General features: G+C 50.7%; 1 protein-coding gene and 1 pseudogene across 1 annotated transcript in view; one reads left to right on the top strand and one right to left on the bottom strand.

The window, feature by feature from the left end:
* Window positions 1-15,071: 15,071 nt before the first annotated feature.
* Window positions 15,072-15,849, bottom strand: LOC116639519 (annotated as a pseudogene).
* A 4,202-nt stretch (window positions 15,850-20,051) lies between these two features.
* Window positions 20,052-20,205, top strand: part of AGO2 (argonaute RISC catalytic component 2) — a 110,763-nt gene continuing 110,609 nt past the window's right edge. The window contains exon 1 of the mRNA XM_032415646.1: window positions 20,052-20,096. Within this exon, the coding sequence (XP_032271537.1) occupies window positions 20,075-20,096 (22 nt within the window). The 5' untranslated portion in view covers window positions 20,052-20,074. The remainder of the gene's footprint in view (window positions 20,097-20,205) is intronic.

The raw sequence follows: 20,205 nt of genomic DNA, 5'->3' as shown, positions 1-20,205 counted from the left end.
AAGGGGGAAGTAAAGCTAGAGAGTGGCACATGACGTGATCCTATGTGTAGAAAATCCTTTAAAACACACATACACACAGGGGCGCCTGGGTGGCTCAGTCGTTAAGCATCTGCCTTTGGCTCAGGTCATGATCCCGGGGTCCTCGGATAGAGCCCTGCATCGGGCTCCCTGCTCCGCGGGAAGCCTGCTTCTCCCTCTCCCACTCCCCCTGCTTGTGTTCCTGCTCTCACTGTGTCTCTCTCTCTGTCAAATAAATAAAGTCGTTTAAAAAAAATTTTTTTAAATACACATACACACAATATTAAAGTTAATAAACAGGGGCACCTGGCTGGCTCAGTTGGTAGAATATGCAACTCTTGATCTTGGGGTTATAATTTCAAGCCCCACGTTGGGTGGAGAGATTACTTACACTCTTAAAAAAAAGGTAACAAACAAATTCAACAAGTAGATAAAATATGTTTATCCAAACAGTGGACTAATGCTCAGTCGTAAAAGTAAGTGAAGTACACCACACCCAACCTGGATAACCCTGGGAAACATTATGTTGTGGAAGAAATCAGACACAAAAGGCCACATGGTACACAATTCCATGATGCTGTGATTTCTAATAACAAATATGTATCTTCATTCCATTCCTGGCACAGAGCTCTTAAAACCCTTGGGATTTCCTAGGTGCAAAGAGAGACAAAGGTGTCTTTTGTTATCCCCACAAGCCCCTTTCAACCACACCTGACTTTATGCTAATGAGGTGACTTTTGGAAAGCCCCTAAGAAGGGAGAGGAGCTGGTTGCCAGGGGGACCAACAACGTGCGGTGCATGTCTGGCAAGTGACATAAGGTGACACAAAGCTGGTGGCCCACCCCGGCGATGCTGCTGCTGCCCCGGACATGGGGTTACGTGAGATCCCGCCATTGCTCAGTTGTATTTCCCATTTTGACCAGCAAGTGAGCTGTGGGAGTCATGCTGACGTTGGGGAGGTTCCCCTCTCGGGGCCACCAAATTGCTGGGACGGAGCGGCTCATCCTCCCCGGTCGCTGAGCACAGTGCAGACATGGCAGGTGGCAAACCAGAGCCCACGGGCTGTCCTGACTCAAGAAGATAAGGAGGTATTAGCTGTGGGCTGGAGGCTAGCAGAAGTTATCCTTGCAGGATGAGACGAGAGGACACGAGGTGACGCGGAGGGGTCCGCCATCGGCAGCGACGATGCAGACCAAGCCTCCCCTTTCCGCGAGCGCATGGCCAGGAGCGCGTCCTGGCCGTGACCTCGGGGAGGCGTCACCGGATGATGTTTCAGCTGAGATTGCTGTGCTCCAAGGAGGCACGGGGGTCTGAGCGCCGCCGTCGGGCAGTGAAGAAGCACGGTGCTGGCAGCTGACCCTGGAGGAGGCCTTGACGTGGGGCTTCGGGAGCCTCCCGGGACCAACAGCTGCCCAGTGCGTGTGCGCAGAATCGAGTGCACATGTGGACAGGACCCAGGTCACCGCAGGTCCCAGCTGGTCTGCACAGCCGTGGCTCTGGCCTCCCTGGCCTCCCCCCTCCTTCTAGACCCAGTCAGAAAATTGCCCCCCACTTCCCGGCAGCATCTCATCTCTCAACCACCCCCACCCCCACCACCCATCGTTCTGTCAACCAAGAAACCTCAGTGTCTCTGGAGACACGCAGAGGTGGGTGAGCTTTCTTGATGAAAAGCCACGTAGTAACGATTTCAGGAATTACAGGCTGAATATGGTCTCTGTATATGGTGTTTCTTTTTAAAAACAACTTTTTAAGAACGTAACAACCATTTTTAGCTCGCTGGGCAATAGAGTGTGTTGATCTTTTAAAATTATAATCAGACCATGTGATGCCCTTGCTCATAACCTCTCAAGACTTCCAGCACACTTAGAGTAAAACATTAAAATTCACACTCCTCCCCAGGGCCCAGCACAGCCTGGGACCTGCCGCCGCCCTACCAAATCAGTCACCCTCGACCTTGGCCACATGGGCCTGGAACATTCTGGCTCGCATGGACCTGCTGGTCTTTGCTCTCATGGCCAGCTTGGCGCTCTCAGCAGGAGTGTGTTTGCAGAGCCATCACCACGATCGATTCTAGAACACCACGTCGCTTCCCAAAGCAACCCCATACCCTTAACCATCACCCACCAGCAACTGGCCCCTGGCAGTCATGAATCTACTCTCCGCTCTATGGATTTGCCTCTTCTAGATCCTTCATGTCAGGGGAATCGCGCAGTATGTGGTCCTTTGTGTCTGGCTTACTCACTTAGCATCATGTCTTCGAAGTCCATCCGCATTGTAACACAGACCAGTACTTCTTTCCTTTTTACCACCAAGTAATAGTCCATCGTATGGCTAGACCACATGTCATCAGTTGGCGGGCATTTGGGTTGTTTCTACTTGTTTGGTTCTTATGTATGAATCACACTGCTGCGAACATTTACATACGAGTTTTTGTGTGGACTTACATTTTTATTTCTCTTGGATATCTACTAGCAATGGAATTTCAAGGTCCTAAGACGATTCTACATTGAACCATTTGAAGACGTGCCGGACTCTTTTCTACCGTGGCAGCCGCGCTGACACCCCCCGCCCCGCCGAGCCGAGCTCAGGGGTGCCGATCCCTCTGCAGCCTTGTCGGCCAACGCTGCGAAGTCTCCTTGTTTTGGTCACGACCATCTCAGTGGTTGCTACGTGCTGTTTCGTTGTTTGGATCTGTATTTCTCTGATGCCTAAGGGCGTGGAGCATCTTTCCATGTACTGACTGGCTGTCCGTGGGTCTGCTTTGGAGAAATATCTGCCCAGGTCCTTTCTCAGTGAGGTCTCAGGCTCACATGTCCCCTCTCCAGAAAGACCTTCCCACCCCCGAGTGTGTCCCACCCCTCCCCCGCCGCTCTCTGGCGGGCCCGCACCTGCTCCCGGGCTGGTAGATAGTGTAGACAGAGGCTCCCATTTCCTTGTTGAGCATCTGACATTTCCTCCAGGTTCTGGAGCAGAAACTTATTCTTAAATAAGAGAATAAATGAATTCATTTTGGTAATTGCTTAAATCAGGATGTTTAACTTCATACCTGAGTTTCTTATGAGTCTGGCTGGATCTTTGGATTCTTAACTTTTTATCCCTAAAGAGATGAAGACTGCCTTCCATCCAGGTTATTAAATGAGCTGGATTCCGTAGCATAGAAGCAAAAACCAACTTTAATTTTTCCCCAACTGTCCCTCCAAATGCACTCTGATCAAATTCATTGTCCACCGTGGATAAAACCCCACTCTGTGTGTGTCCGATTTACTCTGCGTGTGTCCACCAAACGGATACCATGTGCCAAGCATTTCTCTAAGCCCTGCGGGTCCAGGAATGAACAGAGTAGGTAAGTAAGTAATCAATCAGTAGCCTCTCGGTTTTAACATTGAAAAGTCTGGTACAGACTGAGAATGGCCTGATTCCGGTTCATTCCAGCTATGAATCAAAATCCAAATCCTTAACCGATTTGAAATATTTCTCTTCCCCCGGTCAGGCTGGACACAGAGGCAGGGCTGGGAGCTGGCCAGGCATTTTGAAGCTGAGTAATATCCTAAAAGCAATGGAAGAATAAGTAAGCACAAAAATCAATGTTTTTTGACCTTAAAGGACCAAAAAAAAAAAAAGATCGGGGACTTGGAGTTACAATAAAATGTTCCACAGGGAAAAGCTCGAAAGAAACACAATATGACAAACCAAACATGGTGCTACTTAGGTACAAACAATGCGGGCGTCCTCCAAGCTGGTGTGTGCGCACTGCCGGGTGGGTTTCCAGTAAGTAAGTGGGGGAGGGTGCGGGAATCCCCCTGTTTTCTATGATTCATTCAGGTTTGCAGTGAGTTCCGGGAAATACTCATGAGCAGGTTCCTCAGGATCAATTCACTCCCCACCACTGAGCAGCAGACTAGCCAGTGTCTTCGAGAAAAACCAGGAGGCAGAGGGGGTCCTTCTTAGGGGCTGTACCCCGTGGAGAGGCTGGGGGTCGGCAGAGGCCCTGACTGGGGAGCGGCTCTTTGCCCCAGCATGCGCCCCCAGCCCACGGCGGTGCCCTTGGCCTCGCTGAACGGGAAGGCCAGAGAGCTGGAGTCCTGGGCATGTGATGGGGTGAGGGACCCTGGGGTGCTGAGACCAACCGTAGCTCCGTCACCATAGAAACCTGGAGGCCAAGCATAGGCCTGGGATGAAAGGCGTCTCGACATGTACGGGACCCAAAAGATGCTAAGTACCAGGATCCAGACGCCGAAGGCCACATGGCCTGTGACTCCCCTTGTAGGAAATGTTCCAAACAGGCAAATCCATGGGGACGGATGGACAGCAAAGTGGCAGTTGTCGGGGCTGGGAGAGGGGGCTTGGGGGGCCGACTGCGAATGGGCGTGGGGTTCTGTGGGGGGTGATGGAAAAAGTCTGGGACTAGACAGAGGCAGTTGATACCATCGAACATACTTAAAGCCCCTGAGCTGTCGGCTTTAGACCAGTAGCTTTCACGCCACGTGTATTAGTGGGTGAACTGTGTGTTATGTGTGTTGCTCTGCGTGTATTTTACCTCAATAAAAAAAGGAGACAAAGTCGGGATCAGTGCTAATTATTCTTGGAGCCCCTTAGTCATTCGTTAGGGAACTGGTTGAGGTCAGGAGGCCCGAGCATGCCCAGTGTCCGTGGCCAGACCACGGGGGAGCCTCGTGATGGAGCTCTCCCCTCTCGTCCTCTGGATGAAGCTGTTGGCAGAGACTTACCAGTCAGACCTGCAGAGACGGCCCATCATTTTCACACCCAGGGAATTATTGACCAGGCACAAGTGGCCTTTTTATATCTTGTTTGAAAGACATCAGTCATGTTCCCTTTCAGCAGTGACACAAAAGTGGATTTAAAGCATGCCTCTGTCCCGCGTGGCTCCTGTGTTTCCTGACACGGTCTCAAGGTCACCAGGCCACGTCACAGAGCTGTGGAGAGCCATGGTCTCTGACCTGGAAAGGCCCCCGCACCCCGTGTGCCCCAACTCACCAGGCAGCTTGGAGGGCTCGGAACGGCCAGTTTCTAGAGGCCCCACTTCCATAGATGTTTCTCTCGGTGAGGAACAAAGGCCCCTCACTGATCCCAAGTCCCCGCAGGTGCCTGGGCCTGAGCTCAGGAGAAGGACCACAGCCAGGCCGGGCCCGTGAGCCCTCTGGGGTCCAGACTCCGGGTGTTGGCTCCCGGGACCCTCTGAATTCAGGGAGGTGTGACCTGGATTGGGCCCCTTGTGTCCCCAACATGCACCAAGGGACAGAGTGGCCTTGAGGGAGAAGCAAAAGCAAAGACATTGATAAAGTAAATGGCCACGTACTTTTTCAAACAGATGCAAGCAGTTCTCTTCTTTTGCTGAGCTCAGGACTCAGCCTGGTCGGCATGGCATTAGGTGGGACGCGGACGTGAACGCTGGTGATTCTGTGCGATCCAATGGGACTGTTTTCTGGGACTATCGCGTTTCTCAACACACAGCCGATAAAATGGATGGGCATCGATCCATGAGGTAGTTAAACCCACTTTGTTAAATCCTTTCAAGAAATGCTCTAATTTGGGTCAATCAAGCCTCATCTTATCTCATCTTATCAAATGTTTGGTATTTCTGCCCCAATAGCCAAAGATAAATACAGCAGGTGAGTTGCCGAGTGACTGTTTTTAAGCTGTGTATCCTGCCCCTTCCTCTGAATTCATAAGAAAATCCAAAACGGAATGGAATTGTTTCTGATATATATGCTTGGCTTTCATTGAATCAATCTCCAAAGCCATAAACACATATCGGTGCACACGCTCACTCGTGTTTCCCACAGGAACGCCGTGCCTTGCTTCTGGGGCCCTCAGACTCCCTGCCCCGTAAGGGACTTCCCTGTCTAGCGACATGTCACACCCTACCGGGTGTGAAGTCACGTTAAAGAACATAGTGCTTTATTTTCTTTCTCTAGTAAGATAGTACGAACTAGATACATTAATTATATTAGACTTTTATCTAGGGGCGCCTGGGTGGCGCAGTCGGTGAAGCATCTGCCTTCGGCTCAGGTCATGATCTCAGGGTCCTGGGATCGAGCCCCGAGTCGGGCTCCCTGCTTAGCGGGGAGTCTGCGTCTCCCTCTGCCCGTCGCTCCCCCCATTCGTGCTCTCTCTCTCCCTCTGTCTCTCTCTCTCAAATAAATAAATAATCTTTAAAAAATAGATATATAGGGCGCCTGGGTGGCTCAGTTGGTTAAGCGACTGCCTTCGGCTCAGGTCATGATCCTGGAGTCCCTGGATCGAGTCCCGCATCGGGCTCCCTGCTCGGCAGGGAGTCTGCTTCTCCCTCTGACCCTCCCCCCTCTCATGTGCTTGCTCTCTCTCATTCTCTCTCTCTCAAATAAATAAATAAATAAATCTTTAAAAAAAAAAAAAAAAAGATATATAGGGGCGCCTGGGTGGCTCAGATGGTTAAGCGTCTGCCTTTGGCTCAGGTCATGATCCCAGTGTCCTGGGATCGAGCCCCGCATCGGGCTCCTGGCTCAGCGGGGAGTCTGCTTCTCCCTCTCCCTCTGCCTCTCTCACTGCTCATGCTCTCTCTCTCTGTATCTGTGTCTCAAATGATAAATAAAATCTTAAAATAAATAAATAAATAATAGATATATATTAGACTTTAATCTTCATTGAATGTAATCTTGACTGTTTTTAGTGTTGTATCACACAAAATGCATCCCCTAATATAGTTCTACAATATTCCTGGAAATGCAGACTAGCGTCCGCGGTGCAAAATGAAGTCACCTTCTGACAGAAAGCGTGTCTATTTGGCTGACATGGGGGCGCTGGCTCGGCGAGTCAGATTATATGCACGTTTTTCCCATAGATTGAATAAACTGTGCAGCTCTAAGAGTTTGACACACATTTAAAAGAAGTAGTTTTTTAAACACTTTATTGGCAAAAGTATAAAGGAGGGAATGATATTTTTTGTCCCCTAGACCTCTCTGGATACATTGGGTGGAAGCGGGCGCCTCTCGGGAAAGAGTACGGAGCGCCGTGGGTGCTGGTGCTCTGTAATCAGCCTCGACGCTGCTAGCGGGAGTCCGTCTAATTATATTCTTTGTGTTTCAAGATATTTTCCTTTTGGGTCTTCTAACTCGTTTGCAGTTATATATATAAATTTGAGAACTGGCTTGTCAATTTGCTTTTTTTAAAAAGCCCCTCGGGATTTTCAATCAGTCGCTTTTGCTGGGTAACAACGCTAAGGGATTTCACTGCGCACCTGTGTGCCCTGCTGCATCTGGCTGGGAGGCTTCCTGTTCACGCGGGGCCAGGCCGAGCGGGCAGCGTTCCTCTGGGTGACCCGGGTGGACCGTGGGAGAGGCCACGCCTGCGGCTGAACCACACAACCACGCTGAAGTCTCTTGGGGCAGCTCTGCTAACGTCCTAGTGGCCTAAGCAAGTCACACGGTTGAGCCAGCGTCAATGGAGTGAGAAATAACCGTTCCCGGGGGAGAGGGGCGGGAGCGATGACTTGGGGACAGTAATGTAGCCTGCCACACCTTTCTTGCAGACACGCAGACCTGACTGGGGCCATGAAAGCTCCTTTTGAAAGCCAGGTGATTTCCAGCGCTTGGCTTTCTTCACCCTGAACGTGCAGCTGATCGCATTGTCAGCTGTAGTCATCACTCGTGATGGTTGGCAGGAGATCACCGCGAGGTGCTTGGCACACAGCTGGGAAGGGGCTCAGAGAACCCCACGGCCACAGCAGAATTTCCCATCCACTATTTATATGAGCACAGCGCTCAGCCCTGACAACTACAGAAATGGGAAGTGAGACTAGAACAGTCGCAACCCAGTAATGAGTCATTCCCGGACCTGTGAAATCATAGAGGAAGCCCCATCCTTTTCTTTACGAGATGCGTTTCCAACAAAAGTGTACTTTTCATGGCTAATAATGATTATTCCAAGTTTGTAATATAGTTGAGTTTTGATCAGTTGTGAACTGATAATTCTAATGATAAATAAATCCAGGAGAATTTTTCTAACACTTGAAGGCTTACAGGAAATAAAACAAATTTTAAAATTTCGATGTATAGATACATTTTTGTTGTAGAGAAGCCCGTAGAGTGATCAGTAAGATTTTCAGATGTAAAGATGTTACCTTAGGATAAATATCTGTGGAAGAATTAAAATGGAAATATGAGTTCTAGGAATAACAGATCAAGTATCTAAATATTAAAAGAAGAGCTTGATCAGGTACTGTTTTTTAATGGATCATGTTGGATCAAATCAATGTGGTATTTATATTCCATCTGGTTACATTTTAAAAAGTGATATGACAGCTTTATTTTTAAGTGTCAATATTTACAATATGCCAGAAATTGAATTCTTTGTAACTATTTAAACTTAGGAAATATTTTACATGTCAACTTAATGTGTGAGGGGGATACAAAGTATTTAAAATTATTTTAGGGAGTATGTGAGCAAAACTGGAGATTGTGGGCACCAAGTGCACCCGGGGGCCTTACAGTCAGAAGAAACTGAGACCCCAGCTCCAGACCCCGGCTGGGGCAGTCCCACTGCACCTGTCAGGCGGTGGCTGCCGTCGAGTTTAGACCACACTGCTCCGGTTCAAAGCCCGGCCGTGTGGTCCGCCTGCCTCAGCTCCACGTCGGCAGCACCCTGGGGACCGAATGAACAGGTGCACGCCCGGTGCTGAGATCGGGGGTTTGGGCCAGAAGGAGCGCACTGTGCTAGCGTTTATTATCTTGACGGAAATCCTTTCCAAATAGGGGGTGCACGCCCCCATGGGATGGAAAAAAGTTCCTCTCGTGGAGCCACACTCAATTCTGCTTTTTCAAGAACACAGAACAAGACTCTTCCCTTTGCCAGGTGAGAACGGCCTAAGAGGTCTGAAGCAGCATCTCCCCACCCCGCCCCCGAGCCATGCACGCTGTCCCCTGCTGTGACCTCACCGTCTCTAGATGGGTCCCAGTTCTGGTTGCCCTCCTCCGTGTGGGGCTGCACGGAAACAAGGTTTTGAAACAGAGGACTTTGGTGAGTATGGGGCCACCACTTACAGAGCGAGCCCTATGTCCCCTCACTACTGACCACATCCGGCCCATGAGGTCCCAACGAGGACACCGTGCTAATCCCAGCATGTGTGGAGGACGCAGGACCAATCCCAGAGCTGTGTGACTGTACCCCCCGCCTCGTCAGAGAAAGGAGGCCATCGAGCTTCCCCGAGATAATGTGTAGGGGACAGAAACCCAACGCTACATAAATGCTCCTTATTCTTCCTGCATTCGTCAAGATCCCTCCCGTGGTACTATTCGGAGTGGAGGTGATGTTCTAGATGTGGGCCGACCAAGAAAAGCACATTGTTGCAGGGCTTCCTCCAGTGTGAAAAGCTAGATTTCCACACCTTACTCCTGGGTTAGCTTTTCCTCAGCCGTAGGCTCAGGGCATCATGAGGACAAGTGAGGAAGTGGGGCAGGTCGGCCCGACACTGAGGTGGGGAGGGGGTCGGGGACCTTTCCCAAGGAGGTAGGCCACACCAGGGCGTGTCTTCGCCCCCATAAGCAGCAGGACGCGGGAGAAGTTTGGACAAGCAGTGACACGGTCAAACAGGCTTCGGGAAGTGTGGGGAGTGGACTGGAGAGGTGGGGTGACAGGGTAGGAGGGGACTGCAGCAGGTGGGGCTAGAGGCGATGGGGGGAGAGAGGTGGGTGAGCCAAGGTGATTAAGAGGAGGTATCAGCGGTCCCGCCGATGGGCTGGGAGGGGGCGGAGAAGGAACCTCAAATATAAAGCATCCGATGATGCCACCGCAAGCTCGGAATAGGTCTAAATCTCCTCCTCTTGCCCTTCAAGAGCCCCTGATCCGGTGGGACCATGATGGTGGTGTCTCCTTGGCACTTTAATATCCATTGCTCTAATCACTGATGAGGTGAGTGCCCTTTTCGCCCCTTTACTGTCCTTTTGTGCTACTCTTTTTTAAGTGTATGAGTGTTTTGCCAATTTTCTATTGAATTGTGTTTCTTTGAAAATGTTGAAACTCTCTTATAGATTCCTAATAGGGTCTTTTGCCTGTTGTTGGACGCGTATGGTGCAAATTCTCCTCTCCCTGTGTGGGCTTTTCCACTCTCTAGGATGCTGTTCTCTGACGTTTTATTATGGAAATTTTCAAATATGTGCAACCATAGGGAGAAGAGTGTAATGACCCCCAACCCCCACCCCTTGCCCATCACTTGCCTTCTTCCGTCCCTACTTCTCTACTGGGTTTACTCTGAAGCAAAATCCAGCAACTGCACCTTCTTGCTTCGAAGTGTTTCAGTTAATGCTCTAGAAATGGCTCCTTTTTTAGTGACATAATCAAAACACCATTATCACAGCTAAAATTGTTAATAATTATTTCTCAATATCACCAAATAGCCAATCAGAATTCAAATTTTCCTAATAATCCCATGATTTTTTTTCTGTTTTTTTAAAAAATCAAATCCCCAAGTGGGTACACTTATGATGCCTTTTGATGAATAGTTCTTAATTTAATGAAATTCAATTGTTCATTACTTTCCTTCAGGGTAGTGTTCTTTTTTCTCATTTAGGAAATCTTTTCTTACCTCAAGGTCATGAAGACCATCCCCTGCATTGTCTTGTAAAATTCTTATTGTTTTGCCTTTCACATTTCATCTATAATCCACCCCCAACGGGGTTTTAATGCATTTTCCCCATATGGATATCCCATGTGGGTCCTAGTACCATTGATCAAAAAAGCCCATCCTTCCTCCCACTGCTCTGAGGTGCCAGTTTCTTCCCAAATCAAGTGTCCACATCCACGTGGTCACTTTCTGACCTCTCACTTGTCTTCCCTTGGCCTTGGTCTATGGATATAGCAATGTCATTCTGTTTTAATTACTATGGCTTCCTAATAAGTCCTGAGATCTGACAGAACTAGTCCTACCACTTGGTTCTTCTTTCTCAAGAGTGACTTGGCTATTTTGCCCTTTGCATGTCCACATAAACTGTCAAATAAGCTTGTCCAGTCCCCCATCCCACCCTTCCCTCCCACAGCAGCAACAACAAAAAACCTATTGGAATCAAGTTAAATCTAGAGGGAGAGGTCAATTTGGCCAATGTAAAGTGGCGTCTTTGTATTATGGAGTCCCGATCCAGGAATGTGCTATCTTTACCCATTTATTTAGGTCTTATTAAATTTCTCAGTAATGTTAGGGGCGCCTGGGGGGCTCAGCCAGTTGAGCATCCGACTCTTGGTTTCAGCTCAGGTATGATCTCAGGGTTGTGAGATCAAGCCCTGCATCAGGCTCCGCACTCAGTAGGGAGTCTGCTTGAGATTCTCTCCCTTTCCCTCTGCTCTTCCCACTAACGCTTTCTCACTCTCTCTCTCTCAAATGAATAAATACATCTTTAAAGAAATTTCTCAACAATGTTTTATAGATGTCTGTGTAGAAGTTTTGCACATTTTTTTGACATGTTCCTAGATTTTTGATGTTCCTTTTTGTTTAAATTTAACTTTTAATTGGGCACCTGGGTGGCTCAGTCGGTTAAGCGTCTGCCTTCGGCTCAGGTCATGATCCAGGGGTTCCCGGGGTTCCGGGATTGAGCCCCGCGTTGGTCTCCCCCTGCTCTGCTGGGAGCCTGCTTCTCCCTCTGCCACTCCCTCTGCTTGCTACTCCCGCTGCTTGTGCTCTCTCTCTGTCAAATAAATAAAATCTTAAAAAATAAGTAAATAAATTTAACTTTTAATTGTCACTAGTACATAGAATTATGGTTAATTTTAAAATATTGATCTTAAAGCCAAAAACCTTGCTAAATGATACTGTGTCAGTGGTTTATGTCCAAGAACCGTCATATTAGGTGACGAGAAGGACAGTATAAAGGAATCGTTGCGGACAGTTAATATTATATGTTTTACTCCTTTGATAGTATAATGTTTACCAAATGGTTTCTCCCTCTATGAAAAATAACTTATATTGATCTCTTTGACTCCAGGAAATGCTACAAGGTGTATACACCACATCAATAGTCACCCCCAGGAACTTTGAAGAATATGCATTAGGATGAGTTTGTAACTCTTGGCCTTGAAGTGTAACAAGTCTTGCAGGCATGTGGCAGGTGCTCTGAGGGTAGTGCTCACCCCATGCTCCAGAAATCTGGGCTGTCCCCAGGTTTGGACAGAGGGAGGCATGGGCAGCCACCCCTCACAGATGAGGTCCACGGTCCTTCAAAGAACTGGGTTCCGAGTTAAATTTGAGGGGTGTTAGGTAAGCGTGCCAGATTGAAAGGTGGAGAAAAACACCCAAGTAAAAACCCAGTAGCTTGAGAGGACACGGTTCATAGAACCAAAAAAGCTTATTCCTTGACTGGAGTAGTAGAAGGGGTAGACAGTATTCATACAAGGTCCCCAGATAAGGGAAGGGGGCGAGCGGGGGGACCAGGGCATCAGCCCATGGGAGGAGGGTTGTGGCAGATTTGGAAGAGGTTGCTGTCACCATGTGGTCACCTCCGTGGCCTTTCTGACTGCTCTCCTCCAGGCTCTGTGGGAGTGGGATGGAGCTCTGTAGGGGGAGACAGGGGTCCGGATGGCTCCAGGTCCACCACCAACCCTTTCTGCCATTCAGCAAGCCCATGGTCAGATGATGAGGCTCTGTCTTCGGGGCTGATGCGGTTACCCCACTAATCAAGGTAGCGGTCTCAGGAGAACCACCTGTGTGAAGTAGCCGCCCCACCCTGTGGGCTGCTCTCAGAAAGACTGTGCAAAAGGTTACCTTAGTCAGCCGGCCATTCGGCTGCGAACTTCTGTTTTCCAGCTCGCTGCCTTTCAGACGCGCATCCGCTCACTGTCTGTGGCTAATCCCGTGAGGTGTCCAAAGTGTAAATTTGAGTATTGCAATGCCGGATGAAGGAAACAAACAAACAAGGTGGGGCCTTCCCAGCGCACATCTGTTACTGGTATTTCTTCTGACAGTCCCTCCCCCGAGGTGGGGATCAGATCATCTATGTTAGCAGGGAGCTTAACAGGAAACGTGGGAGACCCAGGAGGTGGCGTTGAATGACAGCCTTCAGGGGCGAACGTGAAGGTGACTCTCCTCCATCACACAGCCTCTGGGGGAAGCGACCTTCGTCATGGAGGTGGGATTGTGTTGCCACTCCCTGGAATACAGTTTCACGTGTCCTGTGCACCTGCTTTCAGAGGTTTCAGCCTGGGAGCTAACTTCCCCAGGAAGGAGAGAGACATTTCTTGCAAGGTGTGGCATTAATCTCATAATTCTGTCCTGGTGTGTGTGTGTTGTGGGGGGGGGGGGGAGTGTTATTAGCACATTGGAGTGTCTTTTTTTTTTTTAATTATCCTATTTACTTTGAGATAATTGTAGACTCACAATTACATAGAAATAGCATGAAGAGATCCCAGGCACCCTTTATCCAGCTTCCCCAACAGTAATACCTTGCAAAACTATAGTACAATATTACAACCAGGATATTAACATCGATAGAGTCAAGATACAAACTTCTCTAGCACGGTGAGGACTTTCACAGCCACGGTCTCTTCCCTCCCTCCGCCCCCTCCTTAGCCTCTCCAAACCACTAATATGTTCTCCACTTCTCTAATTTTGTCATTTCAAGGATGGCATATAAATGGAATCATGTAATAGGTAACCTTTTGGAATGGGCTTTTTCCCACTCTGCATACTTCTCTTGAGAGTCATGCTAGCGGTTGTGTGCATAGTTTGTTCTGTTTGACTGGTGAGGAATGTTCCATGTGTGCATGGGCCACAGTTTAACTACTCACCAATTAAGGACACTTGGGTTGTTTCCAAGTTTGGGTTATACAAATAAAGCTGCTATAAATATTCATGTACAGGTTTATGTGTAAACACGAGGTGCCATTTGTCTGGGAGAAATACCCAGGAGCACGATTGCTGGGCGGAAAGCTGGTTGGATGTTTAGTGTTTTGAGAAACTGCGAGAAACTCTTTTCCCTGGAGGCTGTACCACTGGACATTTGCACGGCAAAGTGGGAGTGATCCAGTTTCTCTGTAGTGTCCTGGGCTTAGTGGTTGTCACTGTTTTATGTTAGGCTCTGTGACGGGTTGTACTGACATCGTATTGTGCTTCGAATGTGCATCTCTCTAATGGGCAGTGGTGGCCCATTTGCAGTTAAGATCTCCCTCAGTGCATACCTCTCCTTGTCTTTTGCCCATGCTCAGAATGGATTGCTTTTTTTTTTTTAGATTTTTAAAATTTAGGGGCGCCTGGCTGGCTCAGTCGGTTGGGCATCTGCCTTCGGCTCGGGTCATGGTCCCAGGGTCCTGGGATCGAGCCCCGCATCGGGCTCCCTGCTCCGCGGGAAGCCTGCTTCTCCCTCTCCCACTCCCCCTGCTTGTGTCCCCTGTCTCACTGTCTCTTTCACTGTCAAATAAATAAATAAAATCTTAAAAAAAAGATTTTTAAAATTTATTTATTTTTGGGGGGAGGGGCAGAGGCAGAAGCAGAGGGAGAGAATCTCAAGCACACTCCCCGCTGAGTGGGGAGCCCAGGGTGGGGCTCAGTCCTGCCGTGAGGGGATCATAGCCTGAGCCGAAACCAAGAGAAGGATGCCTGACTGCGCTACCCAGGCGCCCTGATTGTTGGCTTTTATTTCCTGTTGAACTTTGAGAGTTTTTTATATAGTTTAGAGTCTAGTTTTTTGTCAGATATTCAGGGTGCAAACATTTTCTCCCGCTCTAAGCTGGCCTAGTCCTCTGACCCTTTTAACGGGTCCTCTTGCAGAGCAAAAAAGTTTTAATTTTGATGAAGTCCAATGTATCTTTTTCCCTTCGTGGATTGTGCCTTTGGTGTCCAGTCTAGGAATTGTTTACCTAGCCTTAGATTCCCCCAAATTTTCTTTTTTTAAGTTTTATGTTTGCATATATTTATTTTTATTTTTTTATTTTTTTATTTTATTTTTGATGTCTGATCTTATTTATTTGTCACTCATAGCAAATGACGGGTTGTACTGACATCGTATTGTGCTTCGAATGTGCATCTCATTTTTGACTGGACTCAGACTCAGAGGTAGAAGCTCTAATATGTTCTCCACTCATAGAAAATCTCATTTTTGACTGGACTCAGACTCAGAGGTAGAAGCTCTCAGAGAGGACAGCCTCCGTCTCTTGGCAATCTGTTCCTGGCGTTTTTCTTTGGCCTCCTTCATTCTCGTGGCCAAAAGTTGAGCGTATTCTGCAGCCTCTTCCTTATTTTTCTTAGTGCGCTGCTTCTTCAAAGCAATACGCCACCGTTTGTGCTGGAGGACACGTGGGGTAACAAGACGCTGAATCTTAGGCGCTTTGGTTCTAGGTTTCTTACCTTCTTTGTTTAGGGGCTTTCTCACAACATACTGGCGGACATCATCTTCTTTAGAGAGATTGAAAAGTTTGCGGATTCTGCTGGCTCTTTCGGGCCCCAGGCGACGTGGCACAGTAGTGTCAGTGAGTCCAGGAATATCCGTCTCCCCTTTTTTTTACAATGACCAAGTTGAGAACACTGAGATTGGCATCCACAGTGCAACCCCAACAGATTTGCGCTTTCTCCAGTCCTCCTTGGTCTATAGCGGGAATGCCCCTTACTCAGCAGCAGGCGGACACGGCCATGGGTCAGGACACCCTGCTTCATGGGGAAGCCTTGTTTGTCATTGCCACCACTGATTCGGACCACATAACCCTTCCATTCTTCACCCAGAGCATCAGCAGCAACTTCTGTGGCCATGCTTCTCATAAAAGGTACGAAGTTTGCGTTCATCGTCCACTTCAATGAGTTTCTGGCAGCCAGTAGCTGGGAAAGAGATGTTCAGCTTCATCCCGAAGCAGCCTACCGCCTCTGAGGTGCCACGAAAAAGAGGACGCTATTTTTTTTATTATTTTTTAATGTTTGCATTTAAATCCGTCATCCATTTTGAGTTAATTTTTCAGTGTCTGCGTGTTAGCAGCATCTTGGCTGCTTTTCCTTCTTAGAGGAAGGAGCAGGTCTGAGGGCAGTATGTCTCCTGGGCATACATAAGCTGCCGCCTGGCTTGACTCCTGTGTTCCCAGACGGGATGCCCTCTGCAGCTCGGCTGTGTCAGTGGCCCCTGGGCTGGTGCAAGGAGGTGGCCCCGGTTGCCTGCGTGTTCAGGATTCTTGACTTAGCCTCTGTTGGGTGCACAAAATGACGACGTGATTTATGTATTCAAACTAAGTGGTTTCCATTTAATGTTAATGTTGGGTTCAGGGTGTAGAAATTGCTTAGATGTGAATTTTGTTCCTACTATGATAGAAGTATTTGTCAACTCCGAAGCACACCCTTGGGTTCTTAATTCAGAAAAACAGCCAATAGTTTTGTCCAAAGAACCTTAGAAGGGGTATAGCTGGAGGGGGATCATAGAAAGAGCTCTACTTCAGTGTTTCCCAAAGTGTGCTCCATGGAACACAGAGGTACCCTGTGAGAAGAGTTCTGTGGCGCAGTGGGTGTGGGCCTGCATACCTCTGTTCCCCTCCTTCCTCTTTGTAGAATCATGATTCTTAACACTTTGTTAAAGGTTTTGAGAAGGCTTGCACTCGATAAATCTGTTTAGTGTTAACTCAGTGCTTCCCATTTATTTGACCTCCTAACGCTGCTGTATCACACGGAGGACATGTTTTTGGAACTGATTTATTCCAGTGTCTACCTTTTAGACTTGGAGAAACGAAGGGCCCCCAGTGTTGAGGGCTTCGCGGGCCCGACGCCCACAGGAGCACGGCGCGTGAGTTCCGCTCACCTCCCCCTGCCTCTCCTGCAGCCACCTGCCCGGGGTCCGTGTCTCTGGCCGGGATGCGAGTCCTGCAGTCGTGCCGCACGGGGAGCCCCAAACACGGAGCAGTGAATTGTACAGGCAGGAAGATGGGGCACCAGAAGACCCCTGAGTCGGCCCTACGTGGCCAATGCCAAGTGCTGGATGAGGACCGGGAGGAGCAGAGCATCGGGGGGAGGGTGCGGGGTGCTCTAGAGACATTTCACAGCAAGCGCTGGGGGGACTCAGTGAAATGTGTTAAGTATTCACGGAAGGCGGGAGAGGAAGGCAGCGGGGCGCGGGGCTTTCTGCTGGAGGATGGACCCGCTGGCCCTGCTGGGGAGCCCAGGAGGAAGAGCAGGCTGGGAGGAGGGGAGAGGAGATGCACTTGCTTTGGGGGTGCAGGCCCGGAGCCCGTGGGGGGCGGGGCGCCGCAGGAAGGGGCGGGAGGAGGGCAGCTCCGGGAAGAGAGCCGCGGAGGAGCGCCCCGAGTCCCAGCGGCGGGGAGGGCGAGCCCCAGCTCCGAGACGGCGCCCCTCGCCGGCAGGGGGCGCGTGTGCGGTCCCCGCGGCGTCGCGACACAATGAAGCGTCTGGGAGACATTATGTTGCCTGACCTTCCGCACAGGAACCCTTGCAACAAAGTTACTCCAGGCGAGCGCGCGCTGCGAGGAGCGGCAGGCGGGGCTGCGGGGCCGCGCGGCTCCGGGGCCTGGGGGCGGGCGACGAGGCTGCAGATGACAGCAGCCCAGCCTACGGCAGGGAGGCCCGGGGCCGGAGACTGCGGCGGGGGACAGCCGGCTGGGGGCGTGAGGGGGCAGAGGCAGACACAGAGCGGGCACTGGGGGACGTGCTAGTTCACCAGCAGGAGAGAGAGAGAACACTCAGCGTGGGAACGAGGGAGCACGGAGGGAGGGGAGGAGCAGGCTTCCCGCTGAGCGGGGGCTCCATCCCAGGACCCCGGGATCATGGCGGGAGCTGAAGGCAGACCCTTAACCCACTGAGCCACCCAGGCGCCCCTCATGGTTATTATTTTAAAAAGGTTTTATTGTGAAATACACAGAGGGTACAGAAAATACACGTAAAAAATAAACGTGCAGCTTGAGACTTGCAAATGAACAGCAGTATTGTTGGGAGGTGCGTTTCCGTGGTCACAGCCTCCCGCCCTTCCCCACCCCCCGCAGTACCCACCATGTTGACTCCTGGCGGCCACCTTCTGGTTTACCTTAAGCTTTTTACTAATTATGCGTCCCTAAACACTATAAATTTTGTCTGTTCTGGAACTTTTATAAATGTAATCATGGAGTAGGGCTGATGGTTTCTTTCACTCAACGTTCTTGAAATTCATCCATATTTGAAGGGTCTTCATTTTCATCGCTAGGTTTCACTTTAGGAGTATATATCCCCCCCTGATGGTTAGCTGGGTGGTACCCAGTCCTGGGCTCCTGTGCATCCTGGTCCCTTCCTGTGCTCCCAGACACGCATTTCAGCAGCTCATCTACCTAGGGCCGTGTGTTAGCTTTTCCAGGTGCTGCCAAACATTTTTCTCCAAAATGATTGTATGGATTCACACTCCGACAGTAACACTCTTGAGAGAATGAAGATGTGGATCTGAAGAGCCTGAAGAAGGAAGATTTTGACCAGTCAGAGGGCGTGTCACAGGGCATTGTACACCATATTAAGGATTTTGGACCACATGCAGATGGAAATGGGGAGCCAATGAAGGGTTTTGAACAGAGCAGGCACAAAATCGGATTTGTGACCACACAAAGATGACTCTTGGGTGGTGAACCACAAGGGTAATTTCAGGGGCTTTTCAGGTGGTCCAGGCCACCTTGAGGGGTGGGGCTGGTCAGCAGAGGATTGGAGAGGGATGCATGGGCAACTGGGAGGCTGATGCCATGGCACCAACCCCATTCATATCAATGATTTGCTGAAGATCACTGTCCTTTTAAGTTTCTCTCCAGAGGAAATCAAGGTTTTCTGGTACTTTTTAGGGATGTCCTTGAGAATTGCAAAGAGCAGGCAGTGAGCCTATTTAGGATGCTAAGCTCCTTGCAGGCAGGGCTCTTAGTCTTTGCATCACCCTGGGCGGCAGAAACACTCAGTTCCTGGCACCCAATATGCAGGTAACACATTAACAGGATGAAGGAATGCACAGGCAAGGGTGTTAAAACGATGATGAGCAGGTTTGGATTGCATTTCACTTTCAGACTTCTAATCACCCACCAATTAGGAGAGCAAGGAGGTAACTGTTGGCTGGCTTCCCTGGAAAAGGATCCCAAAACAGTTGGATCAGGGGTCTTGAAGAACGGAGGAGGAACGGGTAGGAGGGACGACTTTCCCAAGTACAGGCGGGTAAGTACAGAGACACATGGAGGAGTATGATGCGGCCCGAGAACGGCCCCGCGGGAAGAACCTGCAGAGGCCGCAGAGCGCTGGAGAGGAGCTTGGGTTTGAGCTCATCATTCATGGCAGCTAAAATTTACCAAAAACTTACTGTTCAAGTTTTTTTTTTTCACATGATTATCTGGGTTCTTGGCCGGGAGGTGGCGGTGTGGTCGTGTGCGAGGGCCATCACGCGTTCAAGTTCAAGCTCCGGGCTGGGAGCAAGCTTCCCGACATTCATGTTTCGGTAATAACTTAAAAAAAAAGCCAGGCTGGGATGCTGGGGTGCCAGGACTCCAACAGCACGCCTGCACCGTGTCCAAGTTCCCGAGGCCGGGGGCGGGGTAAGGGTGGGAAGGGCCGTGCGCCCCCCCAGCACCCCTCTCCGGCCCCCCCGCGAGCAGCCAGAACGGGCGCCCCACGCGCGCGGAGGCGGCGGGGAAAACAAGGGGTGTGTTTTCTTTTCTTTCTTCCCGGCCTCTGGCGGCAATGCCAGGCTGGCCCGCTCCGCCCAGTCGGGGAAGACGTCGCTCCTCTGAGTGGCTGGGAGGGGTCCCCCGTCCTGCGTCCGCCCCCGCCCCCACGTCCCCGGCGGGTCCCCGTTCCCGCCCGGCGCCGGGCTCCCGGCCGCCCGCGCGCCGACCCCGCCCCTCCTCCTCCCCCCTCCCCCCTTCTTCGCCCCTCCCTCCTCTGCTTCCTCCCCCCCCCCCTCCCCCCCCCGCCCCCCCCCCCCCCCCCCCGCCCGCCGCCTCCGCCCGCCGCCCCGGCCGCGTCGGGTAAACCTGTTTGGCTAGGCGGCCGCGCCGGGGCGGATCGTGCGGCCGGCGGCTCCCTCCCGGCTCGCGGCGTCGGGGCCCGTGGCGCGCGCGCGGCCGCCCCTCGGCCCCGGAGCCCCTCGGCGGCGCCACCATGTACTCGGGAGCCGGCCCCGGTGAGTCCTCGCGCGGGGGCGCCGGCCCGGCCGCTCGCGCTCGTCCCCGCGGCGGCGGCGGCGGCGGTTGGCGGGCGGTTGGCGGGCGGGGGGCGCGGGCCGGGGGGGG

This window comes from Phoca vitulina, unplaced genomic scaffold, assembly GCF_004348235.1.
Source record: "Phoca vitulina isolate PV1807 unplaced genomic scaffold, GSC_HSeal_1.0 scaffold18, whole genome shotgun sequence".
Lineage (NCBI taxonomy): Eukaryota > Metazoa > Chordata > Mammalia > Carnivora > Phocidae > Phoca > Phoca vitulina.
This window is presented reverse-complemented; position numbering and strand designations above follow the sequence as displayed.